Source organism: Balaenoptera ricei, chromosome 3, assembly GCF_028023285.1.
Source record: "Balaenoptera ricei isolate mBalRic1 chromosome 3, mBalRic1.hap2, whole genome shotgun sequence".
In the NCBI taxonomy this organism is placed as follows: domain Eukaryota; kingdom Metazoa; phylum Chordata; class Mammalia; order Artiodactyla; family Balaenopteridae; genus Balaenoptera; species Balaenoptera ricei.
Window position 1 is genome coordinate 162,741,532 of NC_082641.1, and position 23,999 is coordinate 162,765,530.

The following is a 23,999-nucleotide window of genomic DNA, read 5'->3' on the forward strand; positions in this document are numbered from 1 at the left end:
AAACTTCAAATAACCAGCGAGCAGAGAAATAAACAACCAATTCTAACAGAGCTCCCACTGCTGCTGCAAGTCTGTGAGTACACAGAACAGAGAAAGGGAAGGCTTAAGAGACTCCATGAAAAATAAGAAAAAGAGATGAAAAACTTAAAGCACAGACAAAATCACCTTCAGAATTAGAATGTCCCACACTAAGGCCAAACACTGGTCCAAGATGTGGTACTTCACACAGTCAGCTACGTTTTAAAGGGCTTGAAAGTGAGAGGAACAATAGTGGCAACCACAGAGATGCACCGCTACTGGAAAAGAGGGAGATACACAAAGAAGAGGTGGTACCCCTCAGATTCATGGAAGAAAAAGAAAGGAGGAAAAAAAATGAAGGGTCTTGAAGAAAAAAACTGAAACATTCCAACCTCTCCTCCCCACCCTCCCAGTACACTAATATCAACAATACCATCCATAAAAGAAACTGTACTTCACTAGACTGAAGTACACTAAAGTGACAAAAGGGAAGCTTTTGTCCAGGAAATGATAAGAATAAAAGAAGAAATTCCAAACTAAGCAACTATAAAACAAAAACAGAAAATGCAAAAAAAAATTTCAGTTTATGAACATTCTCCTCTAATCACCAACCCAGAAAAAGAAATTAACACATTCCAAACAAATTTGAAAGAATCGTCTCCAGGTTAAGAAAAACCTAGAATCAGGGGCTTCCCTGGTGGCACAGTGGTTGAGAGTCTGCCTGCCAATGCAGGGGACACGGGTTCGAGCCCTGGTCTGGGAAGATCCCACATGCTGCAGAGCAATTAAGCCCATGCGCCACAACTACTGAGCCTGCACTCTAGAGCCTGCGAGCCACAACTACTGAAGCCTACGTGCCTAGAGCCCATGCTCTGCAACGAGAAGCCACCCAATGAGAAGCCCACACACAGCAACGGAGAGCAGCCCCCACTTGCTGCAACTAGAGAAAGGTCACGCGCAGCAACGCAGCCAAAAGACCCAATGCAGCCAAAAAAAAAAAAAAAAACGAATTGAAGAATAAAAACCATATGATCATCTCAATAGATGCAGAAAAAGCTTCTGATAAAATACAACATCCATTTATGATAAAAACTCTCCAGAAAGTGGGCATAGGGGGAATCTACCTCAACATAAAAAAGGCCACATATGACAAACCCACGCTAATAACATATTCAATGGTGAAAAACTGAAAGCATTTCCTCTAAGATCAGGAAAAAGACAAGGATGTCCACTCTCGCCACTTTTTATTCAACATAGTTTTGGAAGTCCTAGCCACAGCAATCAGAGAAGAAAAAGAAATAAAAGGGACCCAATTTGGAAAAGAGGAAGTAAAACTGTCACTCTTTGCAGATGACATGATGCTACACATAGCAAATCCTAAAGACACTACCAGAAAACTACTAGAGATCATCAACAAATTCGGTAAAGTTGCAACATACAAAATTAATACACAGAAATCTACTGCATTTCTATACACTAACAACAAAACATTAGAAAGAGAAATTAAGGAAACAATCCCATTTACCATCACATCAAAAAGAATAAAATACCTAGGAATAAACCTACCTAAGCAGGCAAAAGACCTGTACTCTGAAAACTGTAAGACGCTGATGAAAGAAATCAAATAAGACACAAACAGAAGGAAAGATATACCATGTTGTTGGACTGGAAGAATCAATATTGTCAAAATGACCATACTACCCAAGTCAATCTACAGATTCAATGCAATCCCTATCAAACTACCAATGGCACTTTTCACAGAACCAGAACAGAAAATTTTTTAATTTGTATGGAAACACAAAAGACCCAAAGCAATGTTGAGAAAGAAAAACGAAGCTGGAGAAATCAGGCTCCCTGACTTCAGACTAGACTACAAAGCTACAGTCGTCAAAACAGAATGGTCCTAGCACAGAAACAGACATATAGATCAATAGAACAGGATAGAAAGCCCAGAAATAAACCCACTCACCTATGGTCAATTAATCTACGACAAAGGAGGCAAGGATATACAATAGAGAAAAGACAGTCTCTTCAATAAGTGGTGCTGGGAAAACTGGACAGCTACATGTAAAAGAATGAAATTAAAACATTCTCTAACACCATACACAAAAATAAACTCAAAATGGAATATGGGCTCCCCTGGTGGCGCAGTGGTTGAGAATCTGCCTGCCAATGCAGGGGACACGGTTTCGAGCTCTGGTCTGGGAAGATCCCACATGCCACGGAGCAACTAGGCCCGTGAGCCACAACTAGTGAGCCTGCGCGTCTGGAGCCTGTGCTCCGCAACAAGAGAGGCCGCGATAGTGAGAGGCCCGCGCACCGCGATGAAGAGTGGCCCCCGCTTGCCGCAACTAGAGAAAGCACTTGCACAGAAACAAAGACCCAACACAGCCAAAAATAAATAAACAAATAATAAAAATAAAGGAATTCCTTAAAAAAAAAATGGAATAAAAACCTAAACATAGGACCAGATACCATAAAACTCCTGGAGTAAAACATAGGCAAGATGCTTTTTAACATAAATCGCAGCAATATCTTTTTGGCTCCATCTCCTTGAGTAATAAAAATAAAAATACAAATAAACAAATGGGACCTAACTAAACTTAAAAGCTTTTGCACAGCAAAGGAAACTATAACAAAACGAAAAGACAACCTACAGAAAGGGAGAAAATATTTGTAAATGATGCAACCAACAAGAGATTAATTTCCAAAATATACAAACAGCTCATATAGCTCAATATTTCAAAAAACCAAACAACCCAATCAAAAAATGAGCAGAAGACCTAAATAGACATTTCTCCAAAGAAGACATACAGATGGCCAAAAGGCAAATGAAAAGATGGTCAACATCACTAATTATTAGAGAAATGCAAATCAAAAGTACAATGAGGGGACTTTCCTGGTGGTCCAGTCGTTAAGAATCTGCCTTGCAATGCAGGAGATCCAGGTTCGATCCCTGGTCGGGGAAACAAGATCCCACATGCCGTGGGGCAACTTAAGCCCACACACTGCAACTACTACTGAGCCCAGTGCTCTGCCCACACGTCACAACCAGAGAGCCCTTGTGCCACAACTACTGAGCCTGCATGCCACAACTAGAGAGAAGCCCGTGTGCTGCAAAGAAAGATCTTGCATGCCACCACGAAGATCTCGCGTGCCACAATAAGGCCCGATGCAGCCAAATAAATCAAAAAAAAAAAAAAAAAAAAGGATAGTGAGGTATCAACTCACACCAGTCAAAATGGCCATCATCAAAAAGTCTACAGATAAATGCTGGAAAGGGTGTGGAGAAAAAGGAACCCTCCTACACTGCTGGTGAGAATGTAAATTGGTACAGCCACTATGGAGAACAGTTTGGAGGTTCCTTAAAAAACTAAAAATAGAGCTACCATATGATCCTGCAATCCCACTCCTAGACATATACCCGGAGAAAACCATAATTTCTAAAAGATTCATGCACCAAAATGTTCACTGCAGCACTATTTACAATAGCCAAGACATGAAAGCAACCTAAATGTCCATCAATAGATGAATGGATAAAGAGATGTGGTATATATATATACAATGGAATATTAGCCATAAAAAAAAAATGAAATAATGCCATTTTCAGCAACATGGATGGACCTAGAGATTATCATACTAAGTGAAATAAGCCAGACAGAGAAAGACAAATATCATAGGATATTGCTTATATGTGCAATCTAAAAAAAAAAAAAAAAGACACAAGTGAACTTATTTCCAAAACAGAAAGAGGCTCACAAACACAGAAAACAAACTTATGGTTACCAAAAGGGAAAGGGTGGTGGAGGAGGGATAAATTAGGAGCCTGGGATTAACATATACACAATACTATGCATAAAATATATAACCAACAAGGACCTACTGTACAGCACAGGGGACTATTCTCCATATTTTGTAATAATCTATAACTGAATTGCTGTGCTATACACCTGAAACTTACACAATACTGTAAATCAACTATACTTCAGTTAAAAATCTAAAAAAAAAAAAAAGAAGTTGAAAGAATATTCAAGTGAATAGTTAGTATAACCATGAGACCTAGGTTAGGTAAGAAGGAAAGTGAGGACATGACAGGATGATGGACAATGAGAAGGTGACAGCCTGGAATTAGACGTCCCCGTGGGGCTGAAGGATTATTGGAGTTAGGGTATTAGAAGGAGTGAGTTGGAAAAGATAGGTGGTGGTGATCTTGAAAGTGGCATGATTATTATTGACAGGCTCAATCAGGGTTCCTCACTGGAACCACAGAACACAGAAAATGAATCGAATGTTTTCCTTACTTCTCCCAAGGATGGTACATAACTGGTTGGTACTATTCTAGATGCAGAGGACAGAGGTTAATGCATTACATACAATGGATGCCTGAGGACATTAGGCTTACTTCTCTCTCAGAAATCCCACTTGAGAAAGGCTGAGATGGTATGATCCATGGGAGCTGATAGCCAAAAAAGGTAAAGGAAGTGAGAGGACAGATACTGAATGAATCACAGCTTAGGTTGAACTACAGAAACTGCAACTTTCATATTCTTCAGTCTAATATGTACGTATTAAAATCACCAAGAATGATGGCAAGACTGGCAAAAAGAAAGACAGCAAGTGATATGTTATAATTTTTAACAAATGGCCAGGAAAGGGGGTGGGGTGGGTGACCAGGAGGATAGTAGATGACTTCTTCAAGGTGGAGTAGCAGGCGTAGCAGAATGGTTTGTGCTTCAAACTAGGTTTTCCAGTAGTCTGGAAGCAACAACGAGGAGTAAGAGGATACTTACCCCACCTCCAGGTCAGTGGTATTGTGTTGTAAGGAAGAAGAAACAGCCAGTACCTGAGAAGGTACAAGGAGAAGCAGTACGCTCAGAGGACAGCCATCTTTCAGTTCGAGCAAGAAGATGAAGAGAACTTCCACAGAGAGGGTTAAGAATGTCGAGGATTTTTTGGATCACTGACCCAAATTCCAGAGGGCAGAGTCATTTTGAGAGCAGGAGTGGGAGACTGAGTCATATTAGAAAAGTGCTCCCAGATGACGGATTAGAGTCGTGGGATGAGAATCTAGGTGATGAGAGAAGCTATGGGAAGCTTGAATTTCTTGGGGGTGTCCAAGGTAAGCAGATTTAAGGCAAGATAGGATTAGTCCAGGTTATCTTTTTTTTTTTTTTAACTTTTTTTTTTAATGAGAGATTGATTGAAGTAATTTTATTTTATTTATTTATTTATTTTTGGCTGCGTTGGGTCTTCGTTGCTGCATGCAGGCTTTCTCTAGTTGTGGCGAGCGGGTGCTACTCTTTGCTGCGGTGTGCGGGCTTCTCACTGCGGTGGCTTCTCTTGTTGTGGAACACAGGCTCTAGGTGCATGGGCTTCTGTAGTTGTGGCGTGCGGGTGCAGTAGTTTTGGCACACGGGCTTAGTTGCTCCACGGCATGTGGGATCTTCCCAGACCAGGGCTCGAACCCGTGTCCCGTGCACTGGCAGGTGGATTCTTAACCACTGTGCCACCAGGGAAGTCCTGGTTATCTCTTAAAGGAGCAGTACTAGCCAATGCCATGACAGAAATGTTCTATATCAGCAGGATCAAACATGGTAGCCACTAGTGCCTACGGAGCACTTGAAATGTGACTCATATGGCATTCACAAAAATGAAAAGAATATCAGTGAACTGTGGGACTATTTCAAGTGACCTAATACACAGGTAACTACAGTCCTTGTACAGGGCAAGGAACAAAATAACATTTGAAGAAATAATGACTGAGAACATTCCAAACTTGATGAAAACTATAAATCCACAGATCCAGTAAGTTCTAAAACCCACAGGCACAAGAAGCATCTTTTTAAAAAGCATAGTGGGACTTCCCTGGTGGTCCAGTGGTTAAGAATCTGCCCTCCAATGCAGGGGACACAGGTTCAATCCCCGGTCGGGAAACTAAGATCCCACATGCTGTGGGGCAACTAAGCCCACAAGCCACAACTACAGAGCCCCCACACTCTGGAGCCCACACGCAATGAAAGATTCCAAATGCTGCAACTAAGACACAGCCAAAAATAAATAAATACATAAATATTAAAATTAAAAAACAGTGAAAAGGCAAGTCACTCTGACAGAGCTGTCATACCTCACAGAATTTCTAGTCAGAATATGTATAAAAAAATACAAAAATAAATAAATAATAAATAAATAAGCATATCATAATCAACTGTTAAAAACCAGTGTGATAGGGACTTTCCTGGTAGTAAGACTCCCCACTTCCACTGCAGAGGGCATGGGTTTGATCTCTGGAACCTCATGGAGCAGCCAAAAAAAAAGATGAAAAAAAAAAACAAACACAAAAAACAGTGATAAAGGAAAAATCTTAAAGCCAGAGGAAAAAAATGAACACAGAGAAAAAATAAAGATTATACCAGATTTCTTGGAAACAATATAAGCAAGAAGACAGGGGAGCAAAATCTTTTAAAATACTGAAAGAAGAAAGTTAACTTACCTAAAATTCTTAAACCTACCAGCAAAATCTTTCAAAAATGAAGGCTGAGACTCACAGACATAGAAAACAAATTTATGGTTACAAAAGGGGAAAGGGGGCTGGGGAGAGGGATAAATTAGAAGGTTGGGATTAACATATACACACTACTATATACAAAACAGATAACCAACAAGGACCTACTATATAGCACAGGGAACTATATTTTGTAATAAACTACAAGGAAAAAGAATCTGAAAAGGAATATATATAGAATATATATATATATAACTGAATATATATAACTGAATCACTCTGCTGTACCCCTGAAACTAACATGATATTGTAAATCAAGTATACTTCAATAAAAATAAATAAATAAAAATTTAAAGGTAAAAAAAAAAAAAATGAAGGCTACTAAATGTAATATGATATCCTGGATTAGATCCTGGAACAGAAATAGGTTAGTAGTGGAAAATCTGGTGAATCTGAATGAAGTCTAGAGTTTAGTTAATGCAATAGTGTTAATGTCTTAGTTCTGAGAAATGCACCATGGTTATAATGTTAAAAAGATGTTAACGTTAGAAGAAAGTGAGTGAATGGTATAAAGAAACCTGTGTACTGTCTTTCCAACATTTTAACAAATCTAAATTATTCCAAACTAAAAATTTTATTGAAAAAAAAAAGACAAAACAGAGACTTTTCAGATATACTAACACTGAAAGAATTAATTGCCAGCACACCCACAAACAAAAAACAAAGTCCTTCAGGCAGCAGGACTGGATTGTGGGCCTCCCTCCATTTAATTCATATGTTCAAGCCCTAACCCCTAATGTGATGGTATTTAGAGTTGACTCCTTTGGGAGGTAATTATGACTAGATGAAGTCATTCGGGTGGGACCCTCATGATGGAATTAATGCCCTTATAAGAGGAAACACCAGAGAGCTTGCTGTCTTTCTCCCAGTACATGCAGAAAAGAAAAGCCATATGAGTACATGGTGAGAAAGTAGCCATCTGAAACCCAAGGAGAGAGTTCTTACCAGACACTGACCCTTCTGGCACTTTGATCTTGGACGTCTCCAGAACTGTTAAGAAGTAAATTTACATGTTTAAGCTACCTAGCCTACGGCATAAGAAAAACATGACACCAGATGTAAATACAGAGTTACACAAAGAAATGAAAAGCACCAAAAATGGAAATTATATGAATAACTACATGACTGTTTCTCTTTATCTTCAAACAATAACTATTTAACAAAATAATAATAATGTATTATGGGGTTTACAATACATGTACAAGTAAAAGGCATGACAACAGTAACAAAGTTGGGGGGGGGATGATAACAGTAAACTATTGTAAGATGATTATATTATACACGAAGTGGTATGGTATCACTTGAAGGTAGACTGTGATAGGCTAAATATGCGTACTAAAAATAACCACTAAAATAAAAAAGCATTATAACCAGCAAGTCAAAAAGGGAGATAAAATGGGATCATAGGGAATTCCCTGGCAGTCCAGCAGTTAGGACATGGTGCTTTCACTGCCATGGCCTGGGTTCAATCCCTGGTCGGGGAACTAGGATTCCACAAGCTGCGCGGCGCAGCAAAAAAAAAAGAGAGAGAGAGAGAGAGAGATTATAAAAAATACTTGATGGACGAAAAGTGGGCAGAGTACCTAAACAGACACACCAGTCAAAATAGCCATCATCAAAAAGTCTACAAACAATAAATGCTGGAGAGAGTGTAGAGAAAAGGGAACCCTCCTACACTGTCAGTGGGAATGTAAATTGGTGCAGCCACTATGGAGAACAGCATGGAGGTTCCCCAAAAAACCAAAAATAGAGTTGCCATATGATCCAGCAATCCCACTCCTGGGCATATATCCAGACAAAACTATAATTTGAAAAGATACATGCACCCCAATGTTCATAGCAGCACTATTTACAACAGCAAAGACATGAAGGCAACCTAAATACCCATCAACAGATGAATGGTTAAAGAAGCTGTGGTATATATATATACAATGAAATATTACTCAGACATAAAAAAATGAAATAATGCCATTTGCAGCTACATGGATGGACCTAGAGATTATCATACTAAGTGAAGTAAGTCAGAAAGAAAAAGGGATTTCCCTGGTGGTCCAGTGGTTAAGAATACGCCTTCCAATGCATGGGACACAGGTTCAATCCCTGGTCAGGGAACTAAGATCCCACATGCCACGGGGCAACTAAGCCCACGTGCCACACTAGAGAGCCCGCATGCCACACCACAACTAAGACCCAACGCAGCCAAAAATAAATAAATTTTTTTTTAAAAAAAGAAACTGCCTTCCAATGCAGGGGATCCCTGGTCAGGGAACTAAGATCCCACATGCCGCAGGGCAACTAAGCCTGCACGCCACAACCACTGAGCATGTGAGCCACAACTAGAAAGTCCGTGTTCTGCAACTACAGAGCCCATGCACTCTGCAGCCCCCACACTGCAACTACTGAGCCCACGTGCCACAACTAGAGAGAAGCCTGCACGCCACAATGAAAGATCCTGCATGCTGCAACGAAGACCCCGAGTGCTGCAACTAAGACCTGACACAGCCAAGAATAAAATAAATACTAAAAAAAAAAGAGGAAAAGACAAATACCAGATGATATCACTTCAATGTGTCATCTCACATATGACACAAATGAACTTATCTATGAAACAGAAACAGACTTGTGGTTGCCAGGGTGGGGGATAGAGGAGGGTTGGATTGGGAGTTTGGGACTAGCAGATGCAAACTATTATATACAGAACGGATAAACAACAAGATCCTATTGTATAGGACAGGGAACTCTACTGAGTATCCTGTAATAAACCATAATGGAAAAGAATATGAGAAAGAATACATATGTATATAAATGAATCACTTTGCTGTACACCAGAAACTAACATAACACTGTATATCAACTATACTTCAATAAAAAAATAAAATAAATAAAACAAACAGACTCACAGACATGGAAAACAAACTTATGGTTACCAAAGGGAAAAAGGGTAGGGAGAGATAAATTAGGAGCTGTGGTTAACAGTTACACACTATTATATATAAAACAGATAAACAACAAGGTCCTACTGTATAGCACAGGGAACTATATTCAATATCTTGTAATAACCTATAATGGAAAAGAGTCTGAAAAAGAATATATATATACATATCTGAATCACTTTGCTGTACACCAGAAACTAATACAACATTGTAAACCAACTACACTTCAATAAAAAATTAAAAAAAAAAAAAAAAACTTGAGTGATCCAAAAAAGGTGCCCCCCAAAATCAAAAAAGGACATAAAGATGGCACAAATTAAAAACAAACATCAAGACAATATATTCAAATCTAACTATATCAACAATCACATAAAACTTGAATGGTCTAAATACCCAAATTAAAGACAGAGACTGTCAGAATGGTAATAAAGACTCAACTATATGTGCTGTCTACAAGAAATTCACATTTCTTTTACATTTAAATGAGATCCTTAAATTAAAATTAAATGTAATTTAAAAGAAAAATTTTAATTACATTTAAATGTAAAGATACGAAAAGATTCAAAATAAGAGGATGAAAACAGAAATACTACAGTAAAACAAGTCAAAAGAAAGCTTGATGGCCACAGCATAATGGAAATAACAACAAAGGAAACACACACATGAGCTGCACTTAGAAAAAGTCACCCGGTGAAGAGACAGAGAAACCTTTGAAGGATTCTACACTAGATAACGAGGTTGACACACCTATAATATAAGGAACATTTGAGAAGTTTATAACGGTTTATAATAGTTTTCATTCAAAATGTTGGGACTGTTGAAAGTTTTAAATTTTATAGGCATAGGTTTTGATGTTTAAAACTTATTTTAAGGGAGAAAAATCCCTTGACTTTGCTTAAACATTAGAAGTAATTAAACATTATTGTTAATTGTACTTGTGCAGTATTAACAGCTACGTCACACAGTAAATGTCGGGAAAATCCATTTAGAAAATGATAAATTGTTTTTCCAGAACATTGTGGCATATTTTCAATTAGTTAATGTGTAATTCATAGTAGCAAAAGTAGCAGAAGTTACATTTTTAAAACTATTTATATAAACATTTTTCCCAAATACTATGGTTTTTATGCATAGTTTTTTTTTTTAATATTTATTTTATTTATTTGGTTGCACTGGGTCTTGGTTGCGGCTCACTGGCTCCTTAGTTGCAGCACATGTGCTCTTTAATTGTGGCCAGTGGGCTCCTTAGTTGCGGCTCACCACTCCTTAGTTGTGGCATGCAAACTCTTAGTTGTGGCATGCATGTGGGATCTAGTTCCCTGACCAGGGATCAAACCCGGGCCCCCTGAATTGGGAGCATGGAGTCTTAACCACTGCGCCACCAGGGAAGTCCCTGTGCATAAGTTTTTAAGAATCTTGGATTTAGAGACTGTCTTTTCACAAATTATAGGTTTTACAGAAATTGAAGAATTTTGACAGATAAAACGTTGTTTCTATAGAAGTAATGATTCTCTACCTTTTATCAAAAGTTCATCTTAATCTCCTACATTGTGTTACATTATACTGCTTCTCTGTAACAATGTGTAGTTTGTATGCCTTTTTGTATCACAACCAGATAACCAACTAAAGTTGAAGTGACAATCCTACAAAATACAAAAGTCTTATTTCTGAAGACAATTTCAATTTGGGGAGTTCTGTAAAATCATATGACTTTCATGCAGTGGGCAGAATGGACTATAGGAATGAATCTGGCTTTAGGGTTATTAACCTTCTTGAAGTCAACCATCTAAGATCCTATATAAGCACTAATGGACAAAATTCAAAACTAAATGATAAAAGTCTATTTTTGAGAAATGTCTCAAGTTTTGAAGGTTTTTTTTTTTTTTTAAGGAACACTCATTAAGGAAGTCACTGAAGTAGTATTTTTTAAACTGGAAAAAATCAATCCATGATGCCTGTACAGTAAATCTAGGTAAATAGCATATAAAGAAACTAAGCTAGTTCAAAACATGGCTATATTAGAAGGGAATTTTATTCTCAGTCCTATATTATATATGTGACAGAATTGCAAAGAATGGAAATATTTATTTCTTCTAGGCAGCAGAAAAAGTAAGAGTGACTAGTATTTAATAGTCTGTAATATTAACATATATGTACTACATATCAAGATGAACCAATATTAACACAAGATAGCATTTCTAAAATATTATTTTGAACATTAGGTCATTTGGTAATTTTCTATAGTTAAAAGATACTTCTCATGTTTTGAAACTAAATAAATGTGGGGAAATGGCTTAATTATAATTTTAGGCCTGCAGTTTGTAAGTTCCAGAAAAAGGGTATTTGCATGTGACATGCATTGTATGCTTTAACCTCATGGATAACTATTTTCATCTACAGGTGAAAAGTTTTAATTATTTTAATAACTAGATATTTTGCTTTTCAGAGGTCTTAAAATGGAAGTAGACCCATTGTTTTGAGGGAATTCCATTACTTTATACAAAAACCAGTCATTCTATGTTTGGTCCTTAATAAAATTTTAACTTGGACAGATTTATTCCAGCTAAGCCACAAATGTTAACATGTAAACTTGTTTTTATTAAAGAATTTTCCTATGGGGACTTCCCTGGCAGTCCAGTGGTTAAGACTCCATGCTTCAACTGCAGGGGCATGGGTTCGATCCCTGGTCAGGGAACTAAGATCCTGCATGCCGCACGGCACGGCCAAAAAAAAAAAAAATTCCCCTATCAATAAAAAAGAAGGGAACTCCCCAGCAGTCCAGTGGTTAGGACTCCACGCTTCCACTGCTGAGGACACGGATTCAATCCCTGATCGGGGAAGCAAAATCTTGCAAGTCGCACAGCGCAGCCAAAAAAAAAAAAGAAAGAAAGAAAAGAAAAGAAAAGAAAACTGAAGTAGCTATATTACTGTCATAAGAAGTAAATATCAGAGCAAAGATTATCACCAGTGATTAAAAAAAGGTTATTTCATAACAATAACGGGCTCAATCAAGAAGAGACAAAAATCCTAAATGTTCACACACCTAATAACAAAACTTCAAAGTACATGAAACAAAAATTGACAGAACTGAAAAGAGAAATAGGCAAATCCACAATTATAGTCAAAGGCTATAATACTTCCCTCAAAATATTTGTAGAATATTTGCAGAAAAACAATAAGGATATAGTAAATTTGACAACATTATCAACCAACTTGACCAGATTGACATTTATAGAAAACATCACCCAAATACACATTCTTCTCAAGTACACACAGAATATTTACCAAGATAAATGATATTCTAGGTCATAAAACAAGTTTCAATCAATTTAAAAAGGATTCAAATGTACAAAGTATATATGACCAATGTAATTTAATCAGAAATAACTAACAGAAAAACCTAGAAAAATTTCCAAGTATTTAAAAACTAAATGTTGCACCTCTAAATAACCCATGGATCAAAGAAGAAATCAAAGGGAAATTAGAAAGTATTTTTGAATTAAATGAAAATGAAAACACAACATGTAAAGAATTTGTGGGATGCTTTAGTAGTTCTTAAGCAAAAATTACAGCATTAAACACCTATATTAGAAAAGAAGGTCTCTTGCTTAGCTTGACCTTAGCTTCCACTTAAGAAAGTAGAATCAAAAGAGAAAACTAAACTAAGCAGAAGAGGGACTTCCCTGGTGGTCCAGTGGGTAAGACTCTGCACTCCCAATGCAGGGGGCCCGGGTTTGATCCCTGGTTGGGGAACTAGATCCCGCATGCATGCTGCAACTAACAGTCCGCATGCCACAACTAAGAAGTCCGCATGTCGCAACTAAGAAGTCTGCATGCCGCAACTAAAGATCCCGCATGCTGCAACTAAGACCCGGTGCAGCCAAAATAAACAAATATTTTTATAAATAAATAATAAAAATTAAAAATAAAATAAGCAGAAGAAAGGAAATAAAGATCAAAGTAGAAATCAATTAAACTGAAAACAGAAAAATTAAACAGAAAATCAGTGAAGGCAAAAGTGATAAACCAGGCCGATCAAGATGAAGAAGAAAGAGCTGTATCAGGAATAAGAGAGGTGTTATCACCATACATTCTACAGATTTCAAAAGGTATAACAACGAAATATTATAAACAACTATTTATAACAAGAAATTCAACAATGTAGTTGAAATGGACAAATTCCTTGAAAGATACAATCAAAGCTTACTCAAGAAAAGAGATAACTTTAATAGCATTATATGTATTAATGAAGTTGAAATTGTAGTTAAAATCCTTTCCACAAACAAAACTTCAAGCCCAGATGATTTTACTGGCAAATTCTATCAAACATTTAAGTTAGAAATAATATAAACTCTTCTAAAAAACTGAAGAGGATACATTTCCTAACTCATTCTATAAAGCCAAAATTACCCTGACATCAAAACCAGATAAAGACATTATAAGAAAACTACAAACCAATAACCCTCATGAAGATACGTGTAAAAATCCTAAATGAAATTTTAGCAAATCAAATCCAACATCAGGAGCAAGGGAAGTTTATCCCAAGAATGCTGGATTGATTTAATATTCAAAGATCAATGTAATTCACCACTCTGCCAGACTGAAGAAGAAAAATTATAACTTCATGTCATACACTAAGAAAAAACATTTGAAAAACAAATACTGTATGCTAACACATATATATGGAATATAAAAAAATGGTTCTGAAGAACCTAGGGGCAGGACAGGAATAAAGACGCAGACATAGAGAATGGACTTGAGGACACGGAGAGGGGGAAGGGTAAGCTGGGACGAAGTGAGAGAGTGCCATGGACATATATACAGTACCAAATGTAAAATAGATAGCTAGTGGGAAGCAGCCACATAGCACAGGGAGATCAGCTTGGTGCTTTGTGACCACCTAGAGGGGTGGGATAGGGAGGGTGGGAGGGAGACGCAAGAGGGAGGGGATATATGTATATGTATAGCTGATTCACTCTGTTATAAAGCAGAAACTAACACACCATTGTAAAGCAATTATACTCCAATAAAGATGTTAAAAAAAAAAAGAAAAAAAAAACATTTGACAAAATCCAATACCCATTCCTGATTAAAACTCTCAGATGAAAAAAAAAAAAAAAACTCTCAGATGGTTTTACTTTTAGAGCACATAGTGATGCCTGAGCTCTCTTTCATAAAGGGTTGAACAGATACTAACAACAAAACAAATGCTACGAGATTCAAAAAACTATTCTCTAAAAGATGGAGAAAAAATGGCAGACAGGAATTTATCTTTCCATTTCCAGGAAAGCTAAAACTTATCCAACTGAAATACTTCAAATTTACAACTGAGAATCTTGAAAATGGGGAACTGAAGACTGAAGAAGACAAGAATAAATACAGTTGGACCCTGAACAACAAGGGGGGTTATGGGTACCGACCCTCCGCAGAGTCAAAAATCTGTGTATAACTTACAGGCGGCACCCTTTATATACACGGTTCCTCCATATCTGCAAATCCTCCATAACTGCGTTTCTGTATCTGCAGGTTCAACCAACCACAGATCACGTAATACAGTAATATTTACTATTGAAAAAAATCCATGTATAAGTGGACTTACGCAGTTCAAACCTGTGTTGTTCAAGGATCAACTGTAGATCCAATTCATTAACTGGCCCCATGGATCGTTTTGGGACCAACAGAATCCAACTGGTTACTGACCCTTATGTGCATCCTTCTTCAGGCAGTGAGGCACATGATCCAACTGGTATCAAAGAAGTGATTTCATGATATAGCACGCTTTTTGTACTCTCTTATATAAATGTGTTTCTTACAATATGTCTACCGCTTATATCATAAAATAGAAGCTTTTAATAAACAGTTACTATGTACTGCAGACTTATTATGTGTCAGGTACTTCAAATACATCACCTCATTTAATTTCTCTCAAAATTCCTGTGAGGACTTCCCTGGTGGCACAGTGGTTAAGAATCCGCCTGCCAGGGGCTTCCCTGGTGGCGCAGTGGTTGAGAGTCTGCCTGCCAGTGCAGGGGACACGGGTTCGAGCCCTGGTCTGGGAAGATCCCACATGCCGCGGAGCAACTAGGGCCGTGAGCCACAATTACTGAGCCTGCGCGTCTGGAGCCTGTGCTCCGCAACAAGAGAGGCCGCGATAGTGAGAGGCCCGTGCACTGCGATAAAGAGTGGACCCCACTTGCCACAACTAGAGAAAGCCCTCACACAGAAACGAAGACCCAACACAGCCATAAATAAATTTAAAAAATTAAACTTTAAAAAAAAAAAAAGAATCCCCCTGCCAATGCAGGGAACATGGGTTCGATCCCTGGGCCGGAAGATCCCACATGCCACGGAGCAACTAAGCCCATACACCACAACTACTGAGCCTGTGCTCTAGAGCCCGTGAGCCACAACTACTGAGCCCACGTGCCACAACTACTAAAGCCCACGCACCTAGAGTCTGTGCTCCACAACAAGAGAAGCCACCGCAATGAGAGGCCTGCACACCACAACGAAGAGTAGCCCCCGCTCGCCGCAACTACAGAAAGCCCATGTGAAGCAACGAAGACCCAACGCAGACAAAATAAAATAAATAAATTTATTAAAAAGAAGATACATGCACCCCCATGTTCATAGCAGCACTATTCACAATAGCCAAGACATGGAAACAACCTAAATGTCCATCAACAGATGAGTGGAGAAAGGAGATGTGATACATATATACAATGGAATACTACTCAGCCATAAAAAAGAACGAAATAATGCCATTTGCAGCAACATGGATGCAACTAAAGATTATCATACTGAGTGAAGTAAGTCAGAAAGAGAAAGACAAATACCATATGATACCACTTACATGTGGAATCTAAAATACAACACGAACCTATCTATGAAACAGAAACAAAATCACGGACATTGAGAACAGACTGGTGGTTGCCAAAGGGGGAGGGGGTTGGGGGAGGGATGGAGTGGGAGGTTGGGGTTAGCAGATGTAAACTTTATATATAGAGTGGATAAACAACAAGCTCCTACTGTATAGCACAGAGAACTATATCTGGTATCCTATGATAAACCACAATGGAAAAGAATATTTTTTAAAAAGAATGTATATATACATACATATATAAAAAACTGAATCACTTTTCTGTACAGCAGTAATTAACACAACATTGTAAATCAATTATACTTCAATTTAAAAAAGAAAGGGAGGGAGGAAGGAAGGAAGGAAGGAAAGAAGGAAGGAAGGAAGGAAGAAAAAAGTAAGACATTTCCTGGCTTCTTTTGCACCAGAGAACTAGAACGTTTTCTTGAAGAAATATTGAAATAAATAAAACAGCAGCACCAACAAGTAAAACTTAATACAGGTATTTTTTGATAACGTCTACTAATACAGGCCAAGCACTATTGTTAGGTATTTAAGATACAAAATTCCTAACCTCTAGGAAATCATGGTCTAGTGTTAAAGGCAGAAAAACACAGCGGCAGTTTCAAAACGGTGTGACAATCAATACTACAGAAATATAGGTTCTATGAGGGCACAAGAGATGGCCAACTGACCCCAGTCTTGGAAGATCTGCAAGGACCGCCCCCCAAAGAAATTGACAACTAAGCTGAAGAATAAATTAAAGTTAGTGCTGTCAGCAGTGCAAAGAGCAGAAGAAATATCAAGTAATTCATTTAATTTTAAACTCACAGGCCAAAAGAATGACTCTACCAACTACTTTTTTGCATTGTAAGACAAAGTCTTTTTTAAAAATGCACAAAAATACCGAGATACTAAAAGAACATAAAGTAATATTAAAAGTTAGTTGGTAGACCAGTTTTATGAACAAATCCTAGTAAACCGTAAAGAACAGAAAATTCCTTTACTATTTAAACTGGTAGAACATTAAAATAATGAAAAGCTTCCTCTATTTTATACCATAAACCTAATCCTAAAATCTGATGAAAACAATACCAAAAAAAGACAATTACATAAAACAAACGCCACTAGAAATACAGATGCAAACTCATAAATGATATACCGAGAAAGAAAATTCAATATTATGTTAATGTAATACATCATGACCAAGTAAGATTTACTCCAGAAATGCGAAGATGTTCCAAAATTTAAAAATGTATTAACATATAATATTAACTGATAATAGGAGAAAAACTGTATCATCATCTTGCTAAATAATGAAATTTGATTAAACATTTGATTAAACATACATTTCTAAAAATACTAACAGTAAATAAGCAGTTAAAGAATATTTCTGAAACATGATAAAGAACAGAAATATGAAACAAATAGCAAAACATCAGAATACTTCCACAATTAAATTCAAGATCAAGATAAAGATGTACTCTATCACTGATTATCAATCAACATTATTGTGGAGTCTATAGTCAATGCAATAAAACAAGCAAAAAAGTTAACTGTAAACACTAGAAAGGAAAAGAGAAAAATTATCATTATTAGCAGATATAAGTGCCTACCTAAAAAACATAAGATAATCAACTGAATATTTATTTCAAAAATATGTTATAGATCAATGGAACAAAATAGAAAATCCAAAAACTAACCTATTTACAGACAAGATTTTAGTTTACAATAAAGGTGAAATTTCAAATCTTTGGAGAAAGGACAGATTGCTGAAAAACATTGGTAGAAGTGCCTAACCACTGAGACTCAAGTTTTTCAATATATATGTACACTGTTTAGAGATACATGTAAATGTGGTAGCAATGTAAAGAAAAGAATGGAAAGATAAATATAGTAGTTACCTCTGTATGTGTGGAAAGAGATGCATTTGGGGAGGGTCCACACTAAGTCAAGAGGGCTTCAAATATGGTGACTATAGGTGTTCAGATTCTTTTTTTTAGACTATGCATTTACATATTATGCAATCTCCTGTACATACAATATATTTGACAATTTTTAAAAATTTAATGAGATAAATCTGTATGTGCTGTTATAGAAAGATCTACAAGTAATATTAAGTGAAAAAGCAAAACATTATGTGTCACATGATTCCTTTCCTGTAAAAGTTTTTATTGATGGTATTCTGTATAAAGATTTTTTTTTTCTGGAAAAATACAGAAGAAACTGTTACCTTTCATTAAATGTACACTGACTCAGGTGTACATCCTCATTTTATACCTTTCTATACTGTTTTATTTTCAAACACTTTTGAACTGTTTTTATTCTGTTTTGATTTTTTAACAGGTATGTATATAACTTTTTAATATATCTGTATGTGTATAACTATTTTATTCTTGTCAATATTAAGTTTAGTTATCCAAATAGTAGAATCAATGGATTGTTCTCTTCTTTATACTTTTATACTTTAAAAAAGAACTATTTAGACAAAATCCTAATTAAAAATCAGACTACAAGAAAGTTCCCCCCCAAAAAAACAAATATCCAACAGAAATATGAAAAAATGTTCCATCTTGCTTATTATTAAAAACATACTTCTGATTATCAAGTTGGGAAAAATAAAAAATGTCATAATAGTCTTTGCAGGGAACAAGGAAATTAACACACTGCTGATAAGAATATAAATGAGACTATTCAGACTGTAAAGGTTCTGATAGAGTATACCACATTAAAATTCTAAACTGATTTTGTGGGGATTATGGAGTCAAGGATTTCTAAGCAAGCAAGTACAAAGATCTAAAATTTAAATTCTTAGAAGAAAGCTGGAGTAAGCTAAGTGAAATTTAGAGAGAAAAAACTGAAGGCAGAGAAGCAAGTTAAGAGTCTGCTATAAGAACTCAAATAACAAATGATCAAGAAAAGAAATGAAAAATGGAACAGGAAGGACAGATTTGAGTGTCATTTAAAAGGTTAAACGTTAAAGGATGTGGGACTTCCCTGCTGGTCCAGTGGTAAAGAATCTGCCTCCCAATGCAGGGGATGCGGGTTTGATCCCTGGTCCGGGAACTAAGATCCCACATGCCACAGGGCAACTACTGAGCCTGCACACCTCAACTAGAGAACCGTGTGCCTCAAACTACAGAGCCCACGTGCTCTGGAGCCCGAGAGCCACAACTACAAAGACCAACACGCTCTGGAGCCCATGCGCCACAATCAGAGAGAGAAAACCCTCACACCACAACTAGAGAGAAGCCTGAGCGCCACAACGAAGATCCCGCATGCCGCAACAAAGACCCGACACAGCCTAAAATAAAAATAAATTAAATTTAAAAAAAAAAAGAAAAATCATATTAAAAAAGCTAAAGGTTGTGGTGAATGATTAGGTATAAAACATGAGATAGAGGAAAGAGTTAGGGATAATTCTGAGCTTTATAACTTGACGTAAATGAGTGGTTCTACCATCAAATGAGATAGAAGATAAAGAGCGAGAGGTAAACTTAGAGGAAAAAACTATGACTTACTTCACTGCCTTACTGGATGTGACCTATAGACAGGTACAAATCTCCAATTAACAAATGGAAATAGGGAACAAAGGAAAGATGTTAAGATCTATTACAGCACTGTCCAACAAAGCTTTCTACAATGAAGGAAATGTTGTATACCTGTGCTAACACAGCAGGTACTAGATGTGACTAGTGCAAGAGAGGAACTGATTTTTCCTTGTATTTAATTTTAATTAATTTAAATTTAAATAGCTACAGGTGACTAGTTGCTACCACATTGGACAGAGTACATCTAGAGACTTAAAAGGCATTTCCACTGTCTTTCTCTCATTTTCCAGACATATGAAAATTAAGATTCACATCTAATTTATTCAAATAGTTTTAAAATATCACCTTCAGTTAATATAAAACTGAGGAACTACGATCCATCCTCAATCAAACAGTATGATTTCTTTCTTTTAAGTAATTCTTAATTCCATTTACAAATCAAAATGAAGCTAAGTAAAAACTGCATGGTCAGGACTTCCCTGGCGGTCCAGTGGTTAAAACTTCGCTTTCCAATGCAGGGGGTGTGGGCTTGATCCCTGGTCGGGGAGCTAAGATCTCACATGCCTCACAGCCAAGAAACCAAAACATAAAACAGAAGCAATATTGTAACAAATCCAATAAAGACTTTAAAATGGTCCACATCAAAAAAAAAAAAAAAAACCTTAAAAAAATTTAAAATTTTTTTTAAAATTAAAAAAAAAAAAAAAAAACTGCATGGTGTCATTAAGGTATAGTCTCACAAAACAAACTAGTCATAGATAAGGAGGCCTAGTTTGAGACCTGGAGCTCTACTCTTCATAATACTGACCTCTCCATCACTATCAGATATCACAATGAATGCATCCTCTAGTCTACGCTTCTTCTTCACATTGACAGAACTGGTAGTTTCTATATCTTTCTTCTCCAGGTTCTGAGCTTCAGAGACTTCTTTAACTTTTTTCCTTCTCCGTGGCATCTTTTTGTCTGAAATACAAGGAAAAATAATTTACTTAAAGTATAAGTTTTTTAGATGCTATTTGTAATTTGGTCATGTAAAAAAAAAAGATACGCATCTAACAGAAGTAAAACTGGATTTCTGAACTCTTCTACTACTCATTAAGATTTGTATTTTTTTCTATAAAGGAAAAAATACATATATAAATATATAAATCTCATCTCTTCAGCGATATTTCAATAGGAAAAATACAATAATTTATCCTAGTTCTTTAAACATTAACTTAAATAACTGGTTCTCTTGACTGTATATTATTATTTATTTAAAAGTTTTTTTTTTAAATAAATTTATTTATTTATTTGTTTATTTATTTTGGCTGTGTTGGGTCTTCGTTTCTGTGCGAGGGTTTTCTCCAGTTGCGGAGAGCGGGGGCCACTCTTCATCGCGGTGCGCGGGCCTCTCACTATCGCGGCCTCTCCCGTTGCGGAGCACAGTCTCCAGACGCGCAGGCTCAGTAATTGTGGCTCACGGGCCTAGCCGCTCCGCGGCATGTGGGATCTTCCTGGACCGGGGCACGAACCCGTGTCCCCTGCATTGGCAGGCAGATTCTCAACCACTGCGCCACCAGGGAAGCCCTAAAAGTTTTTTTTTTTAATACCAATGCCTCAACCCAATAAAGGACATCTTCAAAATACCCACTGCTAATATCATACTTAAAGGTGAAAGACAAAATGCTTTCCTCTTAGGACAGGAACAAGACAAGAATGTCTGCTTTCATCATTTCTATTGAACATTATACTGGAGGCTCTAGACAGGTCAATTAAGCAAGAAGAAGAAATAAAAGACATCCAAATAGGAAAGGAAGAAGTAAAACTACTGCCTTTTGTAGATGGCATGATCTTGTATTTTAAAAAAAAGAACTAAGAAATCCACTAAAAAACTGTTATAACTAATGAACAAGTTCAGCAAGATTGCTGGATACAAGGTAAATATACAAAAATCAATTATACTGCTATCTACTAGCAATAAATAATCCAAAAATGAAATTTTTAAATTCCATTTTTAATACCATCAAGAATAATAAAATTCTTAAATAATAATGATAATAAAATTCTTAACAAAATTTAACAAAAGTGCAAGACCTGCAACTGAAAACTTTAAGATATTGTTGAAAGATATAAAAGTTCTAAGTAAATGCAAAGACATCTCATGTTCATGAATTGGAAGACTTGACATTGTTAAGACAGCAATATTCCCCAAATTGCTCTACAGATACAACATAATCCCTAATACAATTCCTATTGGCTTTTTTGTAGACATAGACAAGTTGATCTTAAAATTCACATGGAAAAACAGAGGTCCCAGAATAGCCAAAACAATCTTGAAAAAAAGGAACAAAGCTGAAGGACTCACACATCTCAATTTCAAAACTTACTACAAAGCTACACCATCAAGACCGTGTGGCACTGGCACAAGAATAGAAATAAAGATAAATGGAATAGAAGAACTATTCATTATGTGAGAGTCAAGAAAACACCCACACATTTGCTATCAATTGCTTTCAACAAAAGTACCAAGATAATTCAATGGACAAAATATAAGTCTCTTCAACAAATGGAACTGGGACAACCAGATATCCAAATGCAAAAGAATGAAACTGGACCTCTACCTCACATAATAAAGAACTGCACGAAATAAATGGATCAAAGACCTGAATGAAAGAGCAAAACCTATAAAATTCTTAAGCAAAACATATACATAAAGTTTTGTCATCTTGGACAGGCAATAGTTTGTTAAATTTGACATCAAAAGCATAAGCAACAATGGGACTTCCCTGGTGGCGCAGTGGTTAAGAATCCACCTGCCAATGCATGGGACATGGGTTCAAGCCCTGGTCCGGGAAGATCCTACATGCCACACAGCAACTAAGCCCATGCGCCACAACTACTGAGCCTGCACTCTAGAGCCCGTGATCCACAACTACTGAGTGCACGTGCAACAACTACTGAAGCCTGCATGCCTAGAACCCATGCTCTGCAAAAGAGAAGCCATCGCAATGAAGCACATGCACCGCAATGAAGAGCAGCCCCCGCTTGCCACAACTAAAGAAAGCCTGTGTGCAGCAACAAAGACCCAATGCAGCCAAAAATAGATAAATAAAATAAACAAATGTAGTTTTTAAAAAGGCATAAGCAACAAAAGAAAGAACAGATAAACTGGGCTTCATGTTATTAAAAACCTTTGTGGGGGCTTCCCTGGTAGCGCAGTGGTTGAGAATCTGCCTGCCAATGCAGGGGACACGGGTTCGAGCCCTGGTCTGGGAAGATCCCACATGCCACGGAGCAACTAGGCCCGTGAGCCACAACTAGTGAGCCTGCGCGTCTGGAGCCTGTGCTCCGCAACAAGAAAGGCCGCGATAGTGAGAGGCCCGCGCACCGCGATGAAAAGTGGCCCCCGCTTGCCGCAACTAGAGAAAGCCCTCGCACAGAAACGAAGACCCAACACAGCCAAAAATAAATAAATTAATTTTTTAAAAAAATTTTAAAAAAAACCTTTGTGCTCCAAACCATAATTTTAAGAAAAGTTTAAAAAAATAATAAAGAATGGGGAAAATATTTGCAAAACATCTATGTAATAAAGGAACTGTATACAGAATATATAAAGAACTCTTGCAACTCAACAGTAAAGGGGCAAATAAACCAACTATAAAATGGGCAAAGAATATGAACACACATTTCTCCAAAGAAGATATATAAATGACCAGTAAGCACATGAAAAGGTGGTCAACATAATTAGTCATCAGGCAAATGCAAAGCCCACTAATGATCGCTATAAAAAAAAATAATGGAAAATAACAAGTGCTGACGAGGATACGGAGAAATTGGAATCCTAGTATATTGTTGATGAGAATGTAAAATGGTGCAGTCACTGCGGGGGAAAAAAAGAAGGAATGAAGTATTGATACAGGCTACAACATGAATAAACCTTGAAAACACGTTTAGTCAAAGAAGGCAGTCACAAAATCCCACATATTATATGATTTCACTTATATGAAACATTCAGAGGAGCAAATCTATAAACATAGAAAGTAGATTACTGGTTGTCAAGGACGGGGGGATTGGAAGAGTTGAAGAATAACCAC

The 23,999-nt window shown here is 36.9% G+C and overlaps 1 protein-coding gene across 1 annotated transcript in view; it reads right to left on the reverse strand.

Annotated features, from left to right (window-relative positions):
• The window catches only part of UIMC1 (ubiquitin interaction motif containing 1), a 134,923-nt gene that overhangs the window by 93,191 nt on the left and 17,733 nt on the right, over positions 1–23,999 (reverse strand). Inside the window, exon 2 of the mRNA XM_059917782.1 lies at positions 20,732–20,886. Coding sequence (XP_059773765.1) covers positions 20,732–20,878 — 147 coding nt within the window. The 5' untranslated portion in view covers positions 20,879–20,886. The remainder of the gene's footprint in view (positions 1–20,731; positions 20,887–23,999) is intronic.